This window comes from Gadus macrocephalus, chromosome 4 (assembly GCF_031168955.1).
Source record: "Gadus macrocephalus chromosome 4, ASM3116895v1".
NCBI classification, from domain to species: Eukaryota; Metazoa; Chordata; class Actinopteri; order Gadiformes; family Gadidae; genus Gadus; species Gadus macrocephalus.
Window position 1 is genome coordinate 954,979 of NC_082385.1, and position 21,852 is coordinate 976,830.

The 21,852-nt window shown below is 48.1% G+C and overlaps 1 protein-coding gene and 1 long non-coding RNA gene across 6 annotated transcripts; one reads left to right on the forward strand and one right to left on the reverse strand.

Annotated features, from left to right (window-relative positions):
* Positions 1-415: 415 nt before the first annotated feature.
* tbk1 (TANK-binding kinase 1) lies at positions 416-21,279 on the reverse strand. Of its 5 annotated transcripts, none has more exons than XM_060048492.1 (21): positions 20,968-21,278; positions 19,418-19,526; positions 18,756-18,896; positions 17,821-17,950; positions 16,258-16,439; positions 15,301-15,461; positions 14,371-14,481; positions 13,079-13,258; positions 11,125-11,321; positions 9,325-9,383; positions 8,641-8,732; positions 7,714-7,815; positions 7,499-7,583; positions 6,948-7,069; positions 6,482-6,558; positions 6,135-6,174; positions 5,373-5,474; positions 3,890-3,986; positions 3,218-3,318; positions 1,614-1,685; positions 416-1,179 (listed from the first exon to the last, which is right to left on the reverse strand). In XM_060048492.1, the coding sequence occupies exons 2-21, from the start codon at positions 19,502-19,504 to the stop codon at positions 1,128-1,130; spliced, it is 2,190 nt and encodes a 729-aa protein (XP_059904475.1). In that variant the 5' UTR covers positions 19,505-19,526; positions 20,968-21,278; the 3' UTR covers positions 416-1,127. The 5 variants fall into 5 exon arrangements, with proteins under 5 accessions (XP_059904475.1, XP_059904474.1, XP_059904476.1 ...); XM_060048491.1 differs by having other exon boundaries at positions 18,750-18,896; XM_060048493.1 differs by lacking the exons at positions 416-1,179; positions 1,614-1,685; positions 3,218-3,318 and adding an exon at positions 3,354-3,745 and having other exon boundaries at positions 3,827-3,986; positions 18,750-18,896; positions 20,968-21,279.
* Positions 12,208-13,101, forward strand: LOC132454936 (uncharacterized). The gene is made up of 3 exons (XR_009525041.1): positions 12,208-12,315; positions 12,505-12,609; positions 13,054-13,101. It is a non-coding gene; the product is annotated as an uncharacterized LOC132454936 (long non-coding RNA).
* Positions 21,280-21,852: the final 573 nt, after the last annotated feature.

Here is a 21,852-nt window from a genome sequence, read left to right on the forward strand (position 1 = left end):
AGCATATCGCCATGGCAACCACAACAGCGGGAGGAGAGGACGGTTCTTTTGAGTGTGAGGTAGGTTCATAAGTGGGAAGGAAACGAGCAAAACGACGATCCTCCATAACAATATCGAATAACATCATAGGAGCCAAAGGTTACTTACTTATGCTTGAAGTGGTTCTTCCTTTCATCCTGCGTCTTTTGCAGCCGTTTATTCTGATTCTCCTGAATCAGAATAGGCCTAGTCTACTGTTAAAATGCTCTATGCTCGAGGAGCACACACACACACACACACACACACACACACACACACACACACACACACACACACACACACACACACACACACACACACACACACACACACACACACACACACACACACACACACACAATTACGTAATAAAAAAAAGAATACCACCACCACACCATTGTTGAGGAGCAGTTGAACTGATATTTATTTATTTACAGGCTTTACATGAATACTTCCATCTGTTACGCCGAATAGAAGCGCTGTTCTAACAGTGACAGGATGCTGGGGCCGGACATATCTTTGCCTCTAGGGCACAGACGGAAGGAGAGAGCCACCATGCAATCCGTCACACAACAGACCACACACACACACAGACTATGCATTTAAACGCCCTGATCCTACGGACTCATGAAAGCAAGCATCCGAACACAACAACCACCGATCGCCTTGACCGAAATCCCAAGGCCAGTTACAGCGATGCTCCTTTGACCAAATATCAGGTGAGGCAGAAAGGTATGCAACTTAAGGCGATATAAACCTTCGGTAAATGAGTAATGCGTATTCTCCCACACCGCTAATGCGTAGCGAAGGGCTACAAGGCCTTCCATAGAAAATGCCAGGTCCGTTTAGAACTACTCGACTCACGCTTGTTCCTTATTTCTGCCTTAAAACAGATTGCACGCACACAACCACGACATACAAAAGACCCAACACTCCTTATGTGGGTGTGGGGAATCATTAGTATTTACAACACAATAGACACAGTGAGTGTATATACAAAATATAGTCCAGCATCGGCAAATGTTAAAGAAAGAGTATGAGGCTAAAAAAAAAAATGAGGGGGGGGGGGGGGGTACTGGAAGAGAAGGGTGGGGTGGGGGGGTGTAGGCTTATATTCTGTCGACATTTCTTAAGCTTCCGTCCAGTGTCAAAGTGCCGAATCTGGGGAGCGGGGAGCGAGGGAAACAGAGAAGAGAGAGGTGTCATTTAAAGTGATGGATCGACAGGAAACCAAAGGAGGAACAAGGACCCACAATAAGAAGGTGCACGAAATAAAACGATCGTGACCGACACACGAACTTTTAGCCTCTCTAGACTCTGCATATCCTCTACCCCCCCCCCCCTTACGCACTTATTGTCCTTGCACTTATAAATATTACTTAGCATCGTGTAGCATCTTATCCTAGCTATCTGTGTTGTGTACGGGGGATGGGTTAACCTAGTGATGGTTAGAGCTCGGCACTTGTTGCTTTACATCCTTACCTACAGTGATATATTATGGTTTCTCTTTCTTCTGACAAATGTACTTATTGTAAATCGCTTCGGATAAAAGCGTCCGCTGAACGCCCGCGAGGTAAATGTGAGAACACACTGACCTCTCCAGGAAGTGGTTGTTCTCTGCCAGTTCCTTCACCACGCCTTCCATCTCCTCTTTGAGCTTCTTCATGCTGAGGGACAAGGAACCACAGACTCAATACCTAGTAGTAAGAGCTAGGGCCCTCCCCAGATGTGTAGTACCTAGCACTAAGAGCTAGGGCCCTCCCCAGATGTGTAGTACCTAGCACTAAGAGCTAGGGCTCTCTCCAGATGTGTAGTACCTAGCACTAAGAGCTAGGACCCTCCCCAGATGTGTAGTACCTAGCACTAAGAGCTAGGGCTCTCTCCAGATGTGTAGTACCTAGCACTAAGAGCTAGGGCCCTCCCCAGATGTGTAGTACCTAGCACTAAGAGCTAGGGCTCTCTCCAGATGTGTAGTACCTAGCACTAAGAGCTAGGACCCTCCCCAGATGTGAAGTACCTAGCACTAAGAGCTAGGACCCTCCCCAGATGTGTAGTACCTAGTACTACGAGCTGGGACCCTCCCCAGATGTGTAGTACCTAGCACTAAGAGCTAGGACCCTCCCCAGATGTGTAGTACCTAGCACTAAGAGCTAGGACCCTCCCCAGATGTGTAGTACCTAGCACTAAGAGCTAGGACCCTCCCCAGATGTGTAGTACCTAGCACTAAGAGCTAGGACCCTCCCCAGGTGTGTAGTACCTAGTACTACGAGCTGGGACCCTCCCCAGGTGTGTAGTACCTAGTACTACGAGCTGGGACCCTCCCCAGATGTGTAGTACCTAGTACTACGAGCTAGGACCCTCCCCAGATGTGTAGTACCTAGTACTACGAGCTAGGACCCTACCCAGATGTGTAGTACCTAGTACTACGAGCTTGGACCCTACCCAGATGTGTAGTACCTAGTACTACGAGCTTGGACCCTACCCAGATGTGTAGTACCTAGTACTACGAGCTAGGACCCTACCCAGATGTGTAGTACCTAGTACTACGAGCTTGGACCCTACCCAGATGTGTAGTACCTAGTACTACGAGCTTGGACCCTACCCAGATGTGTAGTACCTAGTACTACGAGCTAGGACCCTACCCAGATGTGTAGTACCTAGTACTAAGAGCTACGACCCTCCTCAGATGTGTAGTACCTAGTACTAGGACCCTCCCCAGATGTGTAGTACCTAGTACTAGGACCCTCCCCAGATGTGTAGTACCTAGTACTAGGACCCTCCCTGTACTCATCATGTTTTGGTGTAGGACAGTGCACCGTGGGTTCGACTCCTGACCAAAAGGCACAGGGTTCGATGCCCCGTCTACCTGCACGGCTCCTTTAGCACGACGTCCTCGACCTCACCCACCCGGCTGCCCTTCAACAACCCGAGGTCGAAAGGCACTGCGAGACGCTCGAAGCAGCTCCTGAACGACTCGACAGAGGTGGAGGTTCCCCCACCGTGTCCCACCCAAAACACCACCCCGTGACGTGGTTCGATTGGAAGAGGAACTCTGGGCGTTGCGGTGTGACGGCACCACGGCGACGCCAAGATCAGACCCAACCGTCTCCCGCCGCTCGTTCTTAAGGTGACCCTCAGAGAGGAGAGCGAGGGTCTTGGTTCCTGGTGTGTGCGTGTGCGTGTGTGTGTGTGTGCTCACCCCAGGGTCATCTCCACCAGGGTGTTCTGGCTCAGGTAGGCCTGTGGTTTCAGACCTCCAGACGGCAGAGGACGGACCTTCTGGGGCAGAAGCTCCTGCAGCTGTTTGGACACACGACCACACAACAGGGAACGGTGCTTAATGCCATGGACGTGCAGGTCATGGCATTCAGGGGGACACGTTTGGACCGGATTTGATCGGACCATCCTGAGTCCTGGTTATCGTTCAATTTAAAATCCTTCATCCTGGATCACGCTCTCTCTGTTAAAGATCCTGTCGGTTGGGAATGGTTCAAGTTTCCAAAGCTCTTTATCGCACACTTTTAATTATACCTCAATCATATTAACTGGACATAAATATTTATCCTGCATATTAACCTCACTATTTATTTGATTGCAGTTCTGCAAACAGGTAATAATTTCTTTGTATCATGATTGAGCGCTGCTGATAGTTCTACAAAAGAACCTGGAGCTAACAGGCCTTGAGGACCGCAGACCTGAGGCCTACCTTGAGGACCTGGAAGGCTACCTTGAGGACCTAGAAACCTACCTTGAGGACCTGAGGCCTACCTTGAGGACCTGAGGCCTACCTTAAGGACCTGAGGACTACCTTGAGGACCTGGAAGGCTACCTTGAGGACCTGGAAGGCTACCTTGAGGACCTGGAAGCCTACCTTGATGACCTGCTCCATGAGCATGGACACGTCCTTCTCGATGCTGTTCAGCTGACTGGAGAGCGTCAGCAGCTGCTTCCTCACGTGGTGAACCTTCCTGTCAGCACACGACCACAGACAGGGTGAGCAACCACACACACACACACACACACAGGTGGGGGGCGAGGGGTAATAACACAGGGAGGTGGGTGGGCGGTGGGTGCACTATCGCCTCCCACTGCCCAAAGGTGAACACTTGTAGAGGGGAGGGAGGCAGAGGATGGGGAGGGAGGGAGACAAAGAGTGAGTGTGAGATAGAAAGAGAGAGACAATGAGGGAGAGAGACAGACAGAGAGAGGGAGAGACAGAGACAGAGAGGGAGAGACAGAGACAGAGACAGAGACAGAGACAGAGACAGAGACAGACACAGAGACAGAGAGAGAGAGAGAGAGAGAGAGAGAGAGAGAGAGAGAGAGAGAGAGAGAGAGAGAGAGAGAGAGTGAGTGAGTGAGTGAGTGAGTGAGTGAGTGAGAGAGAGAGAGAGAGAGAGAGTGAGAGAGAGACAGAGCGAGAGAGCGATGGGGGAGAGTGAGAAAGCAGTTGTTTTTTAAGGAGATCAGCAAACGAAGGCCACATCCTGTATCCTGTTCACGCTTGTGTGAGCCACTTAGAAGTATCATTATAATCATCATCATCATCATCGACAACTACAACGTCCAACACGTGAAAGGGCGGCACATAAATAAAACATATGAATAATAAACATATGAAAAAACACTACAACTCAGGAGATGTGAAATACATCTGTTTTAGATGTTGGCTTCTATAATCCCCGCCGGAATACATTTACGGCTTCCCATATTTCATTTTTATTTGGCCATCATGAGAGATGTGTGTGTCGTTTTTTTGTAAAAGCGTCATTTGTTATCTTTTGTATAAACACTGTCACTATAATTCAGTCAAACATTATCCACAGAGAGGACTTTCCCATGACTGTGTTCTGTACGAGGAGGAGGGGGGGGGGGGGGGAGAGGAATGGGGAGGGAGACAAAGGGAGGAGACTGAGGAGAGGAGGAGAGGAGAGGAGAGGAGAGAGGAGAGAGGAGGAGGGGAGAGAGGAGGAGAGGAGGAGAGGGGAGGAGGAGAGGAGAGAGGAGAGGAGGAGAGGAGGAGAGAGGAGAGAAGGAGAGGAGAGAGGAGAAAGGAGGAGAGGAGAGAGGAGGAGAGGAGAAAAGAGGAGGATCAGGAAGAAGAGGATAAGCGAGAATGGGTGAAGAGAAAAAGAGATGAAAGGATGAAAAGGAGATAAGACGAGGTGGAAGGAGAGAAGAGGGTGAGACCAGAGAGGAGGAACAAGAGAACAGAACAGAAAAGAAGAGAGGGGGAGAGAAACCAAAGAGAAGGAGAGACCAGAAGAGAGGAGGAGAGAGGGTGAGACCAGAGAGGAGAAGAGAACAGAAGAGAGGCTGAGACCAGAGAGAGGGAGACCAGGGATGCTGCTGACCTCATCCACTCCTCACTCTTGGAGATGAAGAGGCGATACTTCATGGCACATTCCTCCGTGAACAGGGAACGGGCCTTGGTGGCGTGCAGTACCAGCTTCTGCCTGTAGGGGACGGAAAACACAGATAACAGCAGGCACAAGGACGGCTGGTTTCCATGGGCTGTAGGGGACAAGCACCCCCAGTCCAGGGGCGGGAAACACAGGGAGAGGACATGCACGGAAGCCGATCAGTTGATTGTGTTGGAATCAAAAGCAACCAGCGCCCCCTATTGGTCCTAAAAAGACGATCACGTCAATCATCGAGAGCCCCGCGAATATCTTTGATCGGTCGAGTGTCAAGCAATTGACGAGTGTGATGAATTATAGGCGTGGCGCACTCAATTTGGGCTCCATCGGGGCTCAATGTACTCACTGACAGATGTGACTAACCGCAAAACAGAGAGAAGGTTGGGAGTGGTTTAATCCCCAGACTGGTGGACTATGTACTTTACTAGTTGAGTTGTTTTATTACAGATATTTTCACTTTAGACACCCGTCGTTTTTAAAGGGTTTGCCAGATCAAATGAAACTCTAGATTTTATCATTCAGCTGGAAAAGATGATTGGATACGATACATTATGATTTAATAACCGTGGCGTTATCGTAAAGCAACTTTAAAAACAGTTTATGGGCTCGCAGGAGAACACAAGACATAGATCAGCTTGACACGTCTGTATCACAGCGATGGGAGGTGTTTGCTTATCACAGAACTGGGGAACTTACTTGTCGAATTTATGGATCTGTTCCTCGTTGTAGGGGAGACCTAGAAACACACAATGTATGACATGTTTTATATGTTTTTATATATTGTTATTATATGTATTTCCTGAATTTATATATGATCATGCTTATTCCTCTAGATGTACATTTTTGGAAAACTTGTTTAAATAAAGTGATCAATATTCTATAACATGTTAGAGATCTACATCGGAATCCTGCAAATTCTAAATGTATAGATATTTATCTATAAATATTTCAATGAATATATTCATTGTGTGTCTCCAGGGAATCGCCCCCCCCCCCCCCACTGACAGAAGAATTAGAATAGAAGCCAGAAGGCATCATCTCACGGCGCTCAGCCTTGTCCTTCTTGAACTGCTGGTAGACGGCCGTGATGGCGTCCAGGAGGACTTTGATTTTCTCCACACTGCAGCAAGGAGAGAGAGAGAGAGAGAGGGCGAGCGAGAGGGAGGGAGAGAGAGAGAGAGTTAGGGAGGGGGAGAGGGCGAGGGAAGGAGAGAGAGAGAGAGAGAGAGAGAGGGCGAGGGAAGGAGAGAGAGAGAGAGAGAGAGAGAGGGCGAGGGAAGGAGAGAGAGAGGTTGAGAGTTAGGGAGGGGGAGGTTGAGAGAGACAGATAGACAGGAAGAGAGAGACAGACAGGAAGAGAGAGACAAACAGACAGGAAGAGAGATAGTGAGGGGGAGGTTGAGAGACAAAGACAGAGAGAGAGAGAAGACCCACTGGCTCAGCTTTAATGCTCCCTGCACACACACACACACACAGCAGCCCCCCCCCCCCAATGCCCCAGCCTCTTACTTGCGGTCCTCGGGGTGGGTGCCCACTTGCTGGGCCCAGGCGTCCGTCAGCAGGCCCCCAGCCTGGAACTTGCTCTTGGTGTCCTGCATGGTCCTCTCCATGGGGTCCAGGGAGCTGGAGATCTGCCGGTCCCACCAGGGGCGGGGGGACGTTAGCCCTCAGAATAGCATCACCAATGAGGTAACCTGCCTCGCTTTATTATCAATTAATTATGGCAGTCACATGATGGATATTAAAAAAACTATGAGCGTTAACTAGGACTCGTACATCGAAATGACCGCCTCCATTTTGGAAGCATAGGAATGTTTTTGGTACCCATGGCCAGTTGCGGACTCAGGGGAGTTGGAAATGGCCACAGTCTATCTCATGTGAGAGATGTAAATAAAAGCAAGGTTTTCATCATCCATGTTGTTTTAGGATTTTACATTCATCACAAACTGGCAGAGTATCTCCAAAAAAGATTCCCATGATGCATTCTGATACAGAAGCCCTAAAGAAGACAGTCGAAGGTAACGAGAGGGAGGAGAAGGAGGAGTGGGAGGGAGACTCACTCTCAACACCTTTTTATGCATGTCAGACAGCTCGTCGTGCATGTCCGACAGCTCGCTGTACGACGTCTGCATCATCATCACGAACCTGTCCACACACACGCACACACACACACACACACACACAAGCGTTTTAAAGAGTGTGTTTGCATGCTTATTTGTGTCCACGTGATGGTGTGCACCCGTGTGTCTTTGTGTGCGTGCGCACACACACTCACATCTGCTCGGTCCTCTCCAGGATCTGACTGCAGTAGTTGCACAAGTGGATGACCTCAGACTTCTTGCGCACGATCTCGCTGTAGTCCTCCTTCATCAGCTCACTGTGCGTGTGAACGAGAGGGGACCGAAGTGAGGCAGAGATAATGATGGGATTATAAACACCATTCAACAATTAATGATCTCCCACTTCTCTCCCCCTCCGCCCTTCTCCCTCCCCCCCTCTCTGTCCCGGTCACTTCCCCCTTCGCCCTTCCTTATTCTCTCTGTCACTACTTCCCTCTCTCGTCCGGGATTATGAGGAAAAAGCAATAAATAAGTGCACGTGATGGTCTGTGTGTGATCGGACGTCCATAGCAATATAACATCAACAAATCAGAACATAACCAACAGGTGTGCACGATATTGTGTGTGGTCGCACGTCCACGCACACATCATAAGTAGTGTTGTCAGTTAAACGCGTTATTAACGGCGTTAACGCAAACCAATTTTTTTCTTTGCCTCAAAACAAAGAAGCAGTAGCCTGACCGCTATGTTCAAGGCAGTATGTTTGTATGATCATCGTTTAATTGCACTATAGGCTTTTTCTTTTGTATCGTCCTGTTTTGATCAGTATATGCCAATGTTGTTATCAATAAAAAAACTTTGCCACAAGGCAAGGCGATGCACTTCTCCATGTTGATAAGAGCATTAAAATGAGAACAATTAATGGGACAAAGAAATCAAGGGATATTTAGCATAGAACAAATTACTGATTACTCGCGATTAATCGTGAGTTAACTATGACATTAATGTGATTAATCGCGATTAAATATTTTAATCGCTTGACAGCACTAATCATAACATAACAACAGGTGTATTAGGTTATAGGTGTGTTGTCGGCACGTCCGTACACACATCAAGGCACCAGACGGGGGGGGGGGTCTTACATGAGTCCGCGGACCCCCTTGCGAACCAGCTCCTGATAGACCAGCAGCGACTCTGAGGTCTTCCACAGGTGGCCCACGTCGCCTGCAAAGGTCTGCACACACACAGACACAGACACAGACACAGACACACACACACACACACACACACACACACACACACACACACACACACACACACCCACACACAGTTGAATTGACACTTTAACCCTGGCAATATTGCACAATGCATTCATCTCCCTGTCTATCCAGTTTTGGTTTCACATTATGTTTATAATGTTCTTCATTTCTGTTAAAACGTATATTGTATCTTATTTTATTTCATTCTCTTTTTTATTCTCTTTTTTGAGCACCGACAGTACCAGGTATGTCACACAAACATTTCGCTGCATATCTTGTACCTGTATTTGACAAGTAAAAACCATTTAACCTTTAACCTCTTGAATCTTGAAACTGTTTGTGCACATACTTCCAGTACAGAGATTATTTAAATGGTTTCAATGGGAGCGGTTCAATCCGATCACTGAGGCTTGACAACTCTACGACATATTATGGATTCTAATAATAGTTTAGACAATGGGACAAAAAAAAATAATCGCACCGATCACATTCGCGTACACCACAGGCATGCGTGACGGCGATCGTATAACAAAAAGCAGGGTTTCTGGTTTCGGGGTCGGTGTTTACCTTGGCGTAGCTGGCGTCCAGGTCCAGGTCGTACCGGGGCTGGACCTTAGGCGGACTCGCTGTGGAGGGAAGGGAGCAGAACAAAACTCAACAACCAACACCAACTCTCTAACCCCACACACACACACACACACACACACACACACACACACACACACACACACACACACACACACACACACACACACACACACACACACACACACACACACACACACACACACACACACACACACACACACACCCCTCTATCATGTAGAATGTTGGTGTGTTTTAGTGTCTCTCTGTGTCCACATCTCAGTCTAGGAACAGGCCAGTGCCTCTCCTACTGTACGAGGTGTTATTTCCAACATTCTGTCATTTGTGATGTCCCAACAAGGACGGACCAACCCTGTGGTCTGGGACACAGCCAGGGCCATATACCTTATCAAGGGTGAGAGTGCTTCTGTTCTCTTGTTCTTCATGTTTTCTTTAATATAATACTCGCCCCAACCCTTTGGTTCGGTGAGAAGAGGGTTCGACAGCCACGGAACACGTCTCAAAACTGCTCCTCAACCGCGTCCGCTATAGATTACTCAACCTAAGTCTGTATCTCGCTGTATTACATCCTGGAATAAACCTTCTATTCAACCCTCTGATCCAGCCTGTCAAGTTGCTTTGATTTCGACTTCAAGAACTACTACTACGACGGAAAATACACAACGCAGAGTCTATACGAACAGTTCAGAAATAAGCTGAAATCTAACAATAATAACATGCGCCCAACATGTCATTCTGCATCATTCGTACCTCTATCAATATCACGCAGATGAGAGGTGGTTTGTTAATCCCAGATGGCAGATGTGGGTGTCACAACAAAAGCGCAGCATGGTTAAAATCAATTAAGCAAAATATATAAAAAATAATATGTAAAAATAATAATTACTGTTTTTTGTTGTCCTTCAAAACACACCAGGGAGAAATGGAGCGAATGGAGGTCGATGGATCTCTATTCACTCCAATTCTCCTCAACCCCCTGGGCATGATCCCGGGCCCTAAATCCCTGTCCAGACGGACTACCAGGTCCCCATCCCCTCACACCGGGCCCCAACCCCAGGCCCCAACCCTAGCCCTAACCCGGGCCCCAATCCCTGGCCCCAACCCCTGGCCCCAACCCTGGCCCTAACCCTCAACCCTGGCCCTAACCCTCAACCCTGGCCCTAACCCTCAACCCTGGCCCTAACCCTCAACCCTGGCCCTAACCCTCAACCCTGGCCCTAACCCTCAACCCCAGGCCCTGGCCCCAACCCTGGCCCAGGCCCCAACCCTGGCCCTAACCCTCAACCCCAGGCCCTGGCCCCAACCCTGGCCCAGGCCCCAACCCTGGCCCAGGCCCCAACCCTGGCCCTAACCCTGGCCCTAACCCTCAACCCTGGCCCTAACCCTCAACCCTGGCCCTAACCCTCAACCCTGGCCCTAACCCTCAACCCTGGCCCTAACCCTCAACCCCTGGCCCCAACCCCTGGCCCAGGCCCCAACCCTGGCCCTAACCCTGGCCCTAACCCTCAACCCTGGCCCCAACCCTGGCCCCAACCCTGGCCCCAACCCTGGCCCCAACCCCTGGCCCCAACCCCTGGCCCTAACCCTCAACCCTGGCCCTAACCCTCAACCCTGGCCCCAACCCTGGCCCCAACCCTGGCCCCAACCCCTGGCCCCAACCCCTGGCCCTAACCCTCAACCCTGGCCCTAACCCTCAACCCTGGCCCAACCCCTGGCCCTAACCCTGGCCCTAACCCTGGCCCCCTATCCCCGTCCACTCACGGTCCTCGAAGATGAGTCCGACGGTGGCCACCGACTCGCGGCTGACCAGCATGATGGGGTTGTCGCGGGTGCTGCGGGGGAAGCTCTTGGCGGTGCGGTTGGGGTCCAGGACCAGCCGCCGCCCCTCGTACAGAAGCTCCTGGTTGTGCGGGGGGATGCTGGTCCGCCGGGACAGCAGCTCCTGGAACAGGGTGGCACTGGGGGGCCGGGGACACACACACACACACACACAATATGATCTGATACATGTTGTTCATCAGTTGGGTGAAAATGATTACAATTCTGTTTTCTATTTGAATACTAAAATAATAGTTTCTGTTTTTCCATCGGGCTATTTAAGCGGTCCGATAACAAAGACCGATTATCAGCAAATGCGAGACCACGGGACTCTGTCCCTCTGGGTGATTACACAATATAAACCCCCTGATACACACACACACACACACTCACACAATATAAACCCCCTGATACACACACACACACACACACACACACACACACACTCACACAATATAAACCCCCTGATACACACACACACACACTCACACATTATAAACAACCCCTGATACACACACACACTCACACATTATAAACCCCCTGACACACACACACACACACACACACACACACACACACACACACACACACACACACACACACACACACACACACACACACACACACACACACACACACACACACACACACACACACACACAGGCGTTATGGATAGCCTAGTGGTAATGGGTGTTCGACTAGTCGTGACTGGGAACATTTTCAAAGCGTAGCTTTCAAAATCTCAAATCAAAATGGGGGCCGCAGGCAGGGTTAGAGTGTGGACGGAGGCCGGAGGGAAACCAGGCGCAGATGTGTTTATAGGATCCATCTGCAGCAGAGTAGACAGTGAGGACGCGACACAGGAAACACATGTGCTGCACGATCGGGGAGGCAGGCTGAAAGACCCTTAGAAGCGGGTGGTGTGGGTAAGATCAGGGGTGGGGGAGGGGGCGGACTCCATATCAAACCGGGTGGGGGAGGGGGCGGACTCCATATCAAACCGGGTGGGGGACGAGGCAGACTCCATATCAATCAGTTGGGGGTGGAGGCAGGTTTAATATTAAAATCGGTTGGCGGTAGGTAAGAAGGAGGTTGGGTTGGGTGGAGGTAGACTGTACATTAATCCGGGTGGAGGTGGATGTAGACTGTACATTAAACCGGGTGGAGGTAGACTGTACATTAAACCGGGTGGAGGTAGACTGTACATTAAAGCGGGTGGAGGTGGACTGTACATTAAAGCGGGTGGAGGTGGGTGTGGGTGGAGGTGCGCTGTATTCACGTGTTGTACTCGTGGATGCAGACTGTACATTAAAGCGGGTGGAGGTGGATGTAGACTGTACATTAAACCGGGTGGAGGTGGATGTAGACTGTACATTAAAGCGGGTGGAGGTGGATGTAGACTGTACATTAAAGCGGGTGGAGGTGGAGGTGGACTGTACATTAAACCGGGTGGAGGTGGACTGTACATTAAACCGGGTGGAGGTAGACTGTACATTAAAGCGGGTGGAGGTGGACTGTACATTAAAGCGGGTGGAGGTGGACTGTACATTAAACCGGGTGGAGGTGGACTGTACATTAAAGCGGGTGGAGGTGGACTGTACATTAAACCGGGTGGAGGTAGACTGTACATTAAAGCGGGTGGAGGTAGACTGTACATTAAAGCGGGTGGAGGTGGATGTAGACTGTACATTAAACCGGGTGGAGGTAGACTGTACATTAAAGCGGGTGGAGGTAGACTGTACATTAAAGCGGGTGGAGGTGGACTGTACATTAAAGCGGGTGGAGGTGGACTGTACATTAAAGCGGGTGGAGGTGGACTGTACATTAAAGCGGGTGGAGGTGGGTGTAGACTGTACATTAAAGCGGGTGGAGGTGGGTGTGGGGGCGCTGTGCTCACGTGTTGTACTCGTGGATGTAGACGTGGTGCAGCACGGCCTGCTGCAGGCTGAACACGTACACCACGGTGCGGTGCAGGATGTCGCTGGTCTCGGCGAAGAACTGGTCGAAGCCCCAGCACTTCTCCTGGTCCGCCTCCAGGATGTTGGCCAGCACGGGGGTCAGCAGGCTCTGGAGACCCCTGGGGGGGGGCGAGAGAGACACGTTGAGGTTAGGGGTAGGGGGCCGCGCTACCAGTGTTGGGAAAGTTCACTATTGTACGTGAACTAGTTCAAAGTTCACTATTGTACGTGAACTACTTCAAAGTTCACTATTGTACGTGAACTAGTTCAAAGTTCCCTTTTGTACGTGAACTAGTTCAAAGTTCACTTTTGTACGTGAACTAGTTCAAAGTTCCCTTTTGTACGTGAACTACTTCAAAGTTCCCTTTTGTACGTGAACTACTTCAAAGTTCCCTTTTGTACGTGAACTACTTCAAAGTTCACTATTGTACGTGAACTACTTCAAAGTTCAGTTCACAAATTAAAAAATGAACTAGTTCAGTTAAGCGTTCATTATTAAAAAAAATGAACTAGTTCATAGTTTCTTTATTTCAATATGTTGGTGTGAGCTGTTGTTTCTTTCCGGTATTTTGAACATTGTGACCCCTTTGCCTCATTTTCTGATTAGTTTAATGTAACAGTAAGCTGACAACACCGCAACTGCAAATTAACCGCACGGAGATAACCATGGCAACCGGTCAAACAACACGGCGGATGCCGTGTTGTTCGACCGGTTGCCATGGTTATCTCCGTGCGGTTAATTTCAGGCAGCAATACCGTACGTTCAGTTCACGTTCGGCCAAAATATGAACGAGTTCATGGATTATCGTTCAATGAACGCGTTCAGGCACAACACTGTGTGATAGGCCTACTGCGTTACATCAAAAGTTGACAAAATATTGTTTTCGGGTTCAGGTTGGAAAAATTAACAATTGTGACTGACTGAACTTGTATTATAATTAACGACTGAATTAAGGTGAATTAAGACTGATCGCACCCATGTGTGGAGTTGTTAATGCCCTCGAATGGTTTTAACGAAACACTACTCCTTCAGTCGAGTGCTATTATTTAAAGTCCCCCATTCGATTATTAAAATTTTACAACCATTCTAATTTGCGCACTTTCTATACACAATACTTAGAATGACACCCAAAAAGGGGTGCTCTAGTCTTGAGTGTGCGTCAAAGCAAGGCCACAGTTATATATTCTATAGTAAACATCAAAGTGTTGTCCAGCGCTGGAGGTGACTGACTTGGCCAGGCTGCATGACACGGGCATCTCCGTGGACCACTCGATGTTCCCGTTCTCGAACTTCTGCTGGCCGGAGATGGTCCCGGACGGCTTCTCTGTGATGATCTTGTACCTAGGAGGAGAAGGAAAACCCCCACACACACACAAACACACACGATTCGTCAGATCCTATCCATGGATCAGGAAGGGAAGAGCCAAATTGCTTTCCTTTTTGGGCCCGAAACCCACCCCAGACCCCCATAATTATCTGCTCGTGCAGTTGCCCTTGGTTGCTAAGTATATGGGCAAGAGTATTCCAGGGTGGCTACGGCTGTTTGACACCCGAAAGCTTGACAGCTGAAAGCCTCTGATATTGAACCCTGAAATCCGGTAGATGGTAAATAAATGGACTGCATTCATACAGCGCTTTGCTAACCAGCGTTCAGTATTGCTCTACAGTATTGACCAACATTCACCCGTTCATGCCCACATTCACACACCGACGGCGGTGTCAGCCACGCAGGGCGACAGCCGGCTCGTCGTGAGCAGTCAGGGTGAGGTGCCTCGCTCAGGGACACCTCGACACTCCGGGCAGGGGATGCCACCCCGTAGTGTAACTGCAGTCATCCATTAGCAAGAAGCCCAACTCATACTAACTCAATATTGGCATGTATCCTAAATAAATCAATCAATTGCTTTGGATGAAGCCCAGGCGCGTCGTTAGACCTGGGCATTCGAGGTTATAGCCCCGGATCTTTTGGGAATAGCCCCGGATCGCTGTGGCGTCAAAAAAACCCAAAGAAAGCACCATAATAATGCTGAAAATAGCCCCGTAGAGTTTACCTCTTTGAGGTTGCATTACCAGCAGCATGACCTCACCAGCAGCCACAGATGCAACTGTGGCTGCTGGTGAGGTCAGTGAGTTCAGTGAGGTCGTGGGGGGGGCCCTTACATGACTTCCTTGTTGCGGCGCGGGCCCTCGAAGGGCCTGAAGGGCAGGCTGCCGGTGGCGGCGTGGAAGAAGGTGACCCCGATGCTCCACAGGTCCACCGTGGCACCGTACTTCTTCTGGTGGTCCTTCCGCAGCACCGCGCGCTCGTACATGTCAGGGTGCTGGAGGCGCGCGCACACACGCACACACACACACACACACACACACACACACACACACACACACACACACACACACACACACACACACACACACACACACACACACACACACACACACACACACACACACACACACACACACACACACACACACAGGGGGGGCGTTAGGGAGGAGGGCATGGGTTCGAGGTCCAGGAGAGGGGCCAGGTGCTTGGTGGTCTTATTATTGGTTGGTGTGAAGCAATTTTAATTTTATTTTTTATTTTTATTAAAGTTAAATATTTCTCTTTATTCAAATGTTGAAGAAGTTAATTTGGATAAAAGGTGTCTGCAAAAGACTTACTAGTTGAAACCTTGATCCACATCCCAACCAAGCCTTGCCAAATGTTAACCGCATCCAAATTAATGTGTAAGCTTATTCATGGCTAGAATTAACGATACCATCAGCAATACTTCCTCCCACCCCCTTGTTTGTTCCTCATTATATTGGTGTTTTCATTGATGTATTGCTCTCATGCATTTGGCTAGCTAGCCAACATTAACTTGTTAGCTAGCTAGTTAGCTAGCTAACATTAACTTGTTAGCTAGCTAGTTAGCTAGCAAGATAATGAGCTAAATGCATGAGAACAATGCATCAATCAAAACACAAACTAGCTAGCAGGATAGTCATGCAATCCCTCTGCAGGACGCACCATGACTCCACATTGGCATTGTATGATAGCTAGCATGTTAGCTAGCATGTTAGCACGATAGCTAGCATTTTTGCTAGCATGAGAGCCAGCTCTCCCAGCCTCACCAGGTACTCCTCGGTGCCGTACAGCGAGACGAACTGCTCGTCGTCCTCCAGCTCTCGCGCGGCGCCGAAGTCGGTGAGCTTGTAGACGGAGTGGCCGTCCTCGCCGATCACCCGCATGATGTTCCCCGGCTTGATGTCGCGGTGCACGATGCCGTACTCCCTCAGGTGGTTCATCCCCGCCACTGCAACGCACCGCAGGGTCGTTAAGAGGGAACGCGGGGTTTAAAAAGGTGTTGTACCACCGCGTGTGAGTGCGATCAGCCGTTACAAGCCGTTTGGACAATCTGCCTCTTCTGACATCACAAGTGGGCGTGTCCACCTAGATGTGTGCTGGATAGATCGCTCTACCAGCACACCCAGCGGACTGCAGCAAACGTTGCTCATCTGTCCGTCATACATCCAGGTGGACACGCCCACTTGTGATGTCAGAATAGGCCGATTTTCAAAACGGCTTGTAGCGGCTGATCGCACTCACACCTGGTGGTGTGAGTGTCACCTTTAATAAGGCGAAACCGTTGTGTGCCTAGCAGAAGGATAGCCTTCGGGCTAGGGGGGGGGGGGGGGGGGGGGGGGGGTTTCGACAGCAATAAATGAACAAACAGAAGCTCCGCTGCCCTTAAAGCAAACATTGATTCTAGGGAAGTGAAGTCCGTGTGTGAATGACCCACACTTCTGCTTCAAACGTCTACAACGCTATGTATAGTGCGAGCGATGTCATGGTAATAGGATACGAGGTGTACAGCCGGGGTCACAGAGTACACATGCTCTGTTGGGCTTTAACGGCTGAATCAGCGGGATCAATGTCTAAGACCTCAGCCTCAGAAACAGAATCAAAAGCCTCCGTCTGTAACGCTATCACTGTGGCTGTCGAACATTGATCCAGTTTAGAACCCCGAGCATTTATACTAGTGCTAGTGTATTTATACTAGTGCTAGTGTATTTATACTAGTACTAGTGTATTTATACTAGTGCTAGTGTGTTTATACTAGCACTAGTGTATTTATACTAGTGCTAGTGTATTTATAATAGTACTAGTGTATTTATACTAGCGCTAGTGTGTTTATACTAGCACTAGTGTATTTATACTAGTACATTTATACTAGTACTAGTGTATTGATACAAGTACTAGGGTATTGATACTAGTACTAGTGTATTTATACTAGTACTAGTAGTGTATTGATACAAGTACTAGTATATTGATACGAGCACTATTGTATTGATACTGGTACCAGTGTACTGATACTGGTACCAGTGTATTGATACTGGTACCAGTGTATTGATACTGGTACCAGTGTACTGATACTGGTACCAGTGTACTGATACTGGTACCAGTGTACTGATACTGGTACCAGTGTACTGATACTGGTACCAGTGTATTGATACTGGTACCAGTGTACTGATACTGTTACCAGTGTATTGATACTGGTACCAGTGTATTGATACTGGTACCAGTGTACCGATACTGGTACCAGTGTCCTGATACTGGTACCAGTGTATTGATACTGGTACCAGTGTATTGATACTGGTACCAGTGTCCTGATACTGGTACGGGCCCCCCCTCACCGACGTCCTGCAGCACGATGAGGAACTCGTCCTCGGGGAGGCCGTAGGCGTTGGACGACTCCTCCAGCACCGTGTACAGACTGCCGCATGGACAGTACTCCATCACCAGGACCTTGTGGCGCGTGTTGGTCTGGAGGGGGGGGGAGAATGAGGAGGGGGGGGGGGGGAGAATGAGGAGGGGGGGGGGAGAATGAGGAGGGGGGGGGGCAAGAGAGACGAGAGAGAGAGTCAAGTCAAGTCACCAATGGAAATTTGTACTCGAGTACAACAATCGAGGATGGATGCGCTGGTAATCTAGCCTGCGCCGGTTTAGGGTTTGATACAGGATAAAACAAGGTGATGGTAGAAGCGGAATGGACACATAGAAGCATGTCTTAGTTATGCACGCGATGGTTTATGAGCGTCTGTACCATTAACCTGATACCAGTGTCCCTAGGAGGTGAGTCGGGGAAAGCCCTAGAAGATAACAGTCCCAAATGACTAACGCTAGAACCTATAGAATAACGTCTAAAGATGAACTATCTGTGCTCCTGTTAACTCAGAAGACAAGGCAGGCCTATACTCTGGTGTACCTGTGTATAGGGGAACGCTTGTGTTCTCCTTAACGGGCTCGGAAAAATATACTCTTGCGTATGCTTTAATCATGTTTGGAGGTTCCTCTACTAATGTGGTTTAGCAGAGAAAACTACGAACACTACTAAGTACTAACACACTAACACACACAGGTCGAGACAGAGAGAGGTAGAGAGAGACAGAGGAAGTGATAGAGACAGAACAACAGTGACACTGTGACACAGTGGCTCAGCTTTGATGCTCCACACACACACACACACACACACACACACACACACACACACACACACACACACACACACACACACACACACACACACACACACGATGATGACAAAGTGTTCTAATCCACTCACACACACCTCTTCTTCGACGGCGAACAGCTTGACAATGTTCTTGTGGTTGAGCTTCTTCAGAACCTCAAACTCTCTCATCTGGACGTCCAGCGGTCGCAGGAAGCTCAGGTTGTTGAACACCTTCACCGCGTACAGGTCCCCCGTTTTCTACCCACCAATAGGAACGGAGCATTCCGGTTAGTATTCAGTCTGTAAAATGCGCGGCTTTCACAATAAAAGCACAACGACTGGTTTGATTCTGACTTTGTTTGTGAAGTTCACGACGCCATGTCTACTGTATGTCAAAAGTATGAACATATATGTTACATATATAGCTTATATTATAATAAAGAAGTTACTACCGGGCATTTTGTGGACCCTTGAATCCAAAGCTTCTTACAATTAAAGGAATGCAATTGATGGATTCCCTTAATCCTAGCAGGGTTAATCCCAGAGCTCTACCAAATAAACTACACAAAACCATGATACAGTTCAGTGAAGGTTTATTACAATGGGTTTCTACAGACTAAAAAGGCACTGGGTTTGATCCCCAATGTCCTCGACTCAAAATGCAGGTTACACCTCAGTGACATACGTCTCAAATCACTGCACATTGCTGTGATAAAAGCGTCTTTTTGGCTGAATCCCCAAAACGTAGAAATGGTCATGTCCGTGTGCTAGGTTCTCACCTTGTGCCGTCCTCGGTAGACATTGGCCGTGGCACCCTGACCCAGCAGGTCTGAGATCAGCCACAGGTAGTTTGTGGTGCTCTGCATTCTGCCCGTTAAGAGTCTGATCCTGGGAGGGGAAGTAATTGTGAGGAGGTCCGGTCGTGAGCAAACTAAACATCCGCTTTACTATTCTTGTTTGCATCAAAGATGGAATAAGGTTGTTGAGATGGGAGAGAACGTGTATTTCTTCGAGATTAAGACTGACTTTCAAGTGAGGGGAATGTTTAAAATATAAATATTAGACAGAGTAACCCTAAAATAATACCTTCCTGTGTCTCCTCGCCAATCCAATTATTAATGAATGTGGCTCGAATTTGATAAAAGTTAACAAGATATGTTATAATAAAAAAACGAAAATAAAAATGATTAAATAAATAAATTATAATAATAATTACAAACCACTCGCAATTACCAATATGGTGGTGTAAATATGGAATGTTTTCTATTATGGCTTCAGACAGCCAACACAGTGGTAATGTGCCGTGGACAGCGTGGACGTATAATAGCTCTGCTGACGTGTAGGTGTGATCAAACTCCCAGTAGGGCCTCCCAACCTCCTACCGTTCAATTAACAACCTAACATAACACCCTGTAAACAGCTGGTATTTATTGACTCAGGACATGACAGCGTGTTGCTCATGGCTGAGGGTTCAGAGGGCGGGGTTAAAACAACACAACTGTTTATCGCAAACAGTCACTCAAACAAGTTATGTCCCCGTTTTTAAAAAAGTATTACAAATATATATCAACATTACAACATGGCAAAGATTCTAGCTTGCTCGTGAATATTTATTGTAAGACAGTTGGGGATAATTCTCAGGTCTATCTGATGGGTTGTAAGTGACCTTGTTAAGCAGGGATTGGTAGATCTATTCAGCAATGCTGATAAGATCTATCAATACAATACAGAATCATTCCATATTACAGTAGCTACTTTGGGCTGGCTTATCAAAGCTTTAAACACATCAAAGTAAACCACAGGGCATGTAGGCTACTGCCCAATCATTTACTACACATTCACCATGATGAGTAGAGGAGAAATGCCCCGCCCCTCCCCTATTCACAAATCATTTCACATTATTATCACAGCGACTAAACAGCGACAATAACAACGACCCAAACATTTCCTCCAAGACAATAAAAATGACAACAATAACAAAAACATTCCAGCTCCTCGGCTTCCAAAATGGAGGCGGTCGAGACGCGCTGACGTCGCAACGCACGACGCCTCCGTGGGAAATTCCCCCGAGCATCTTCACGTTCGGGACAAGAACCACAAATTATACGAAACATATCGTCAAATGGTCCTTAATTCGCAACATGGCTCACGTGTTGCTGATCCTGTGCTGCGCCGCCCCCCCCTCGCTGTCACAGAGAACGACGTGCTGTCACTGATACCAGCCGATGGCAGATAGGCTACATAATACACCTTTATGAACATTAATCATTTTTGGATGGAAAACCGAAAACGGAGACACAACGATGTTAAATGTCACGGTGTCACTCACCTAACAGAGATGTGATCGATGTCCTTCTCTCACGCAGGTCTTTGGTCGATGCGTGGATTATTTCCAGAGCAATGAAAGCGCAACTCAAAACACCCCGTTCAACAAGGTGTATCAATAAAATGGACAAAGGCTAACACATTCGGTGTGACATTGTAAGTATTAAACTGGTCTTTAGACAAAATACCAGCTACACCGAATCTAACTGACCGTAATAGATCGCAGAACCATAATAGAGATCTACATTTGTTTATTTCCTTACCATCTTCCAACTTCTGCTTCCTTGGTCTCCGGGTCACGTGGGTACAAGCGCTTCAATCAGCAGGCACGTCAGTAGAGGGGGCGTGGCCAGCCGCGGCCATATCGTAACATGTAGAGCAGAGGGGCGGTGGAATTGCCTTTTAAGAATTACATTTTTTGCGATCCGTTGGATATATAAAATATAATTTAAATCATATAATTAATTACTTCCTTTCTTTATAATTTGATTTTATATCCACAGGCGGACATGGAAATGTTATTTAGTTATACACAATAATCTTTGAGTTAGGAAGTGAATTTGAGGTAGACCTACAAAGGAATTTATACCGGAGCCGTTTCTTTCTGATCTTCAGACCTTTTACAAAAAAAATACATCACTAATTTAGCCATGGGTCTTATTTTATTCACAAGCATAAATGTTTTGCTTCTTGAGTAGCACGTTGGCGTTTAGCGTATGGTACTACAGTATAGTAACAGCATATTCTGTCACTTTACTTTCTCATGCAAGTTAGATCCTCAGCGTTCATGATGAACAATCTCCAATAGCTTCAAAGCATGAGGATTCATACTAATATTGGATTTTTGTTTGTCACTCAACCACTTCTTGGATAAGCATTTTTCATATAT

What these genes read in the sequence shown, in the direction of transcription:
- tbk1 (XM_060048491.1), bottom strand. Translation starts at nt 19,504, where the DNA reads ATGCAGAGCACCACAAACTACCTGTGGCTGATCTCAGACCTGCTGGGT. An exon ending in TACATCCACGAGTACAACAC is followed by an intron (nt 11,322 to 13,078) that starts GTGAGCACAGCG and finishes CCGGCCCCCCAG; the next exon opens with TGCCACCCTGTTCCAGGAGC. An exon ending in TCATGGAGCAGGTCATCAAG is followed by an intron (nt 3,319 to 3,889) that starts GTAGGCTTCCAG and finishes GTGTCCAAACAG; the next exon opens with CTGCAGGAGCTTCTGCCCCA.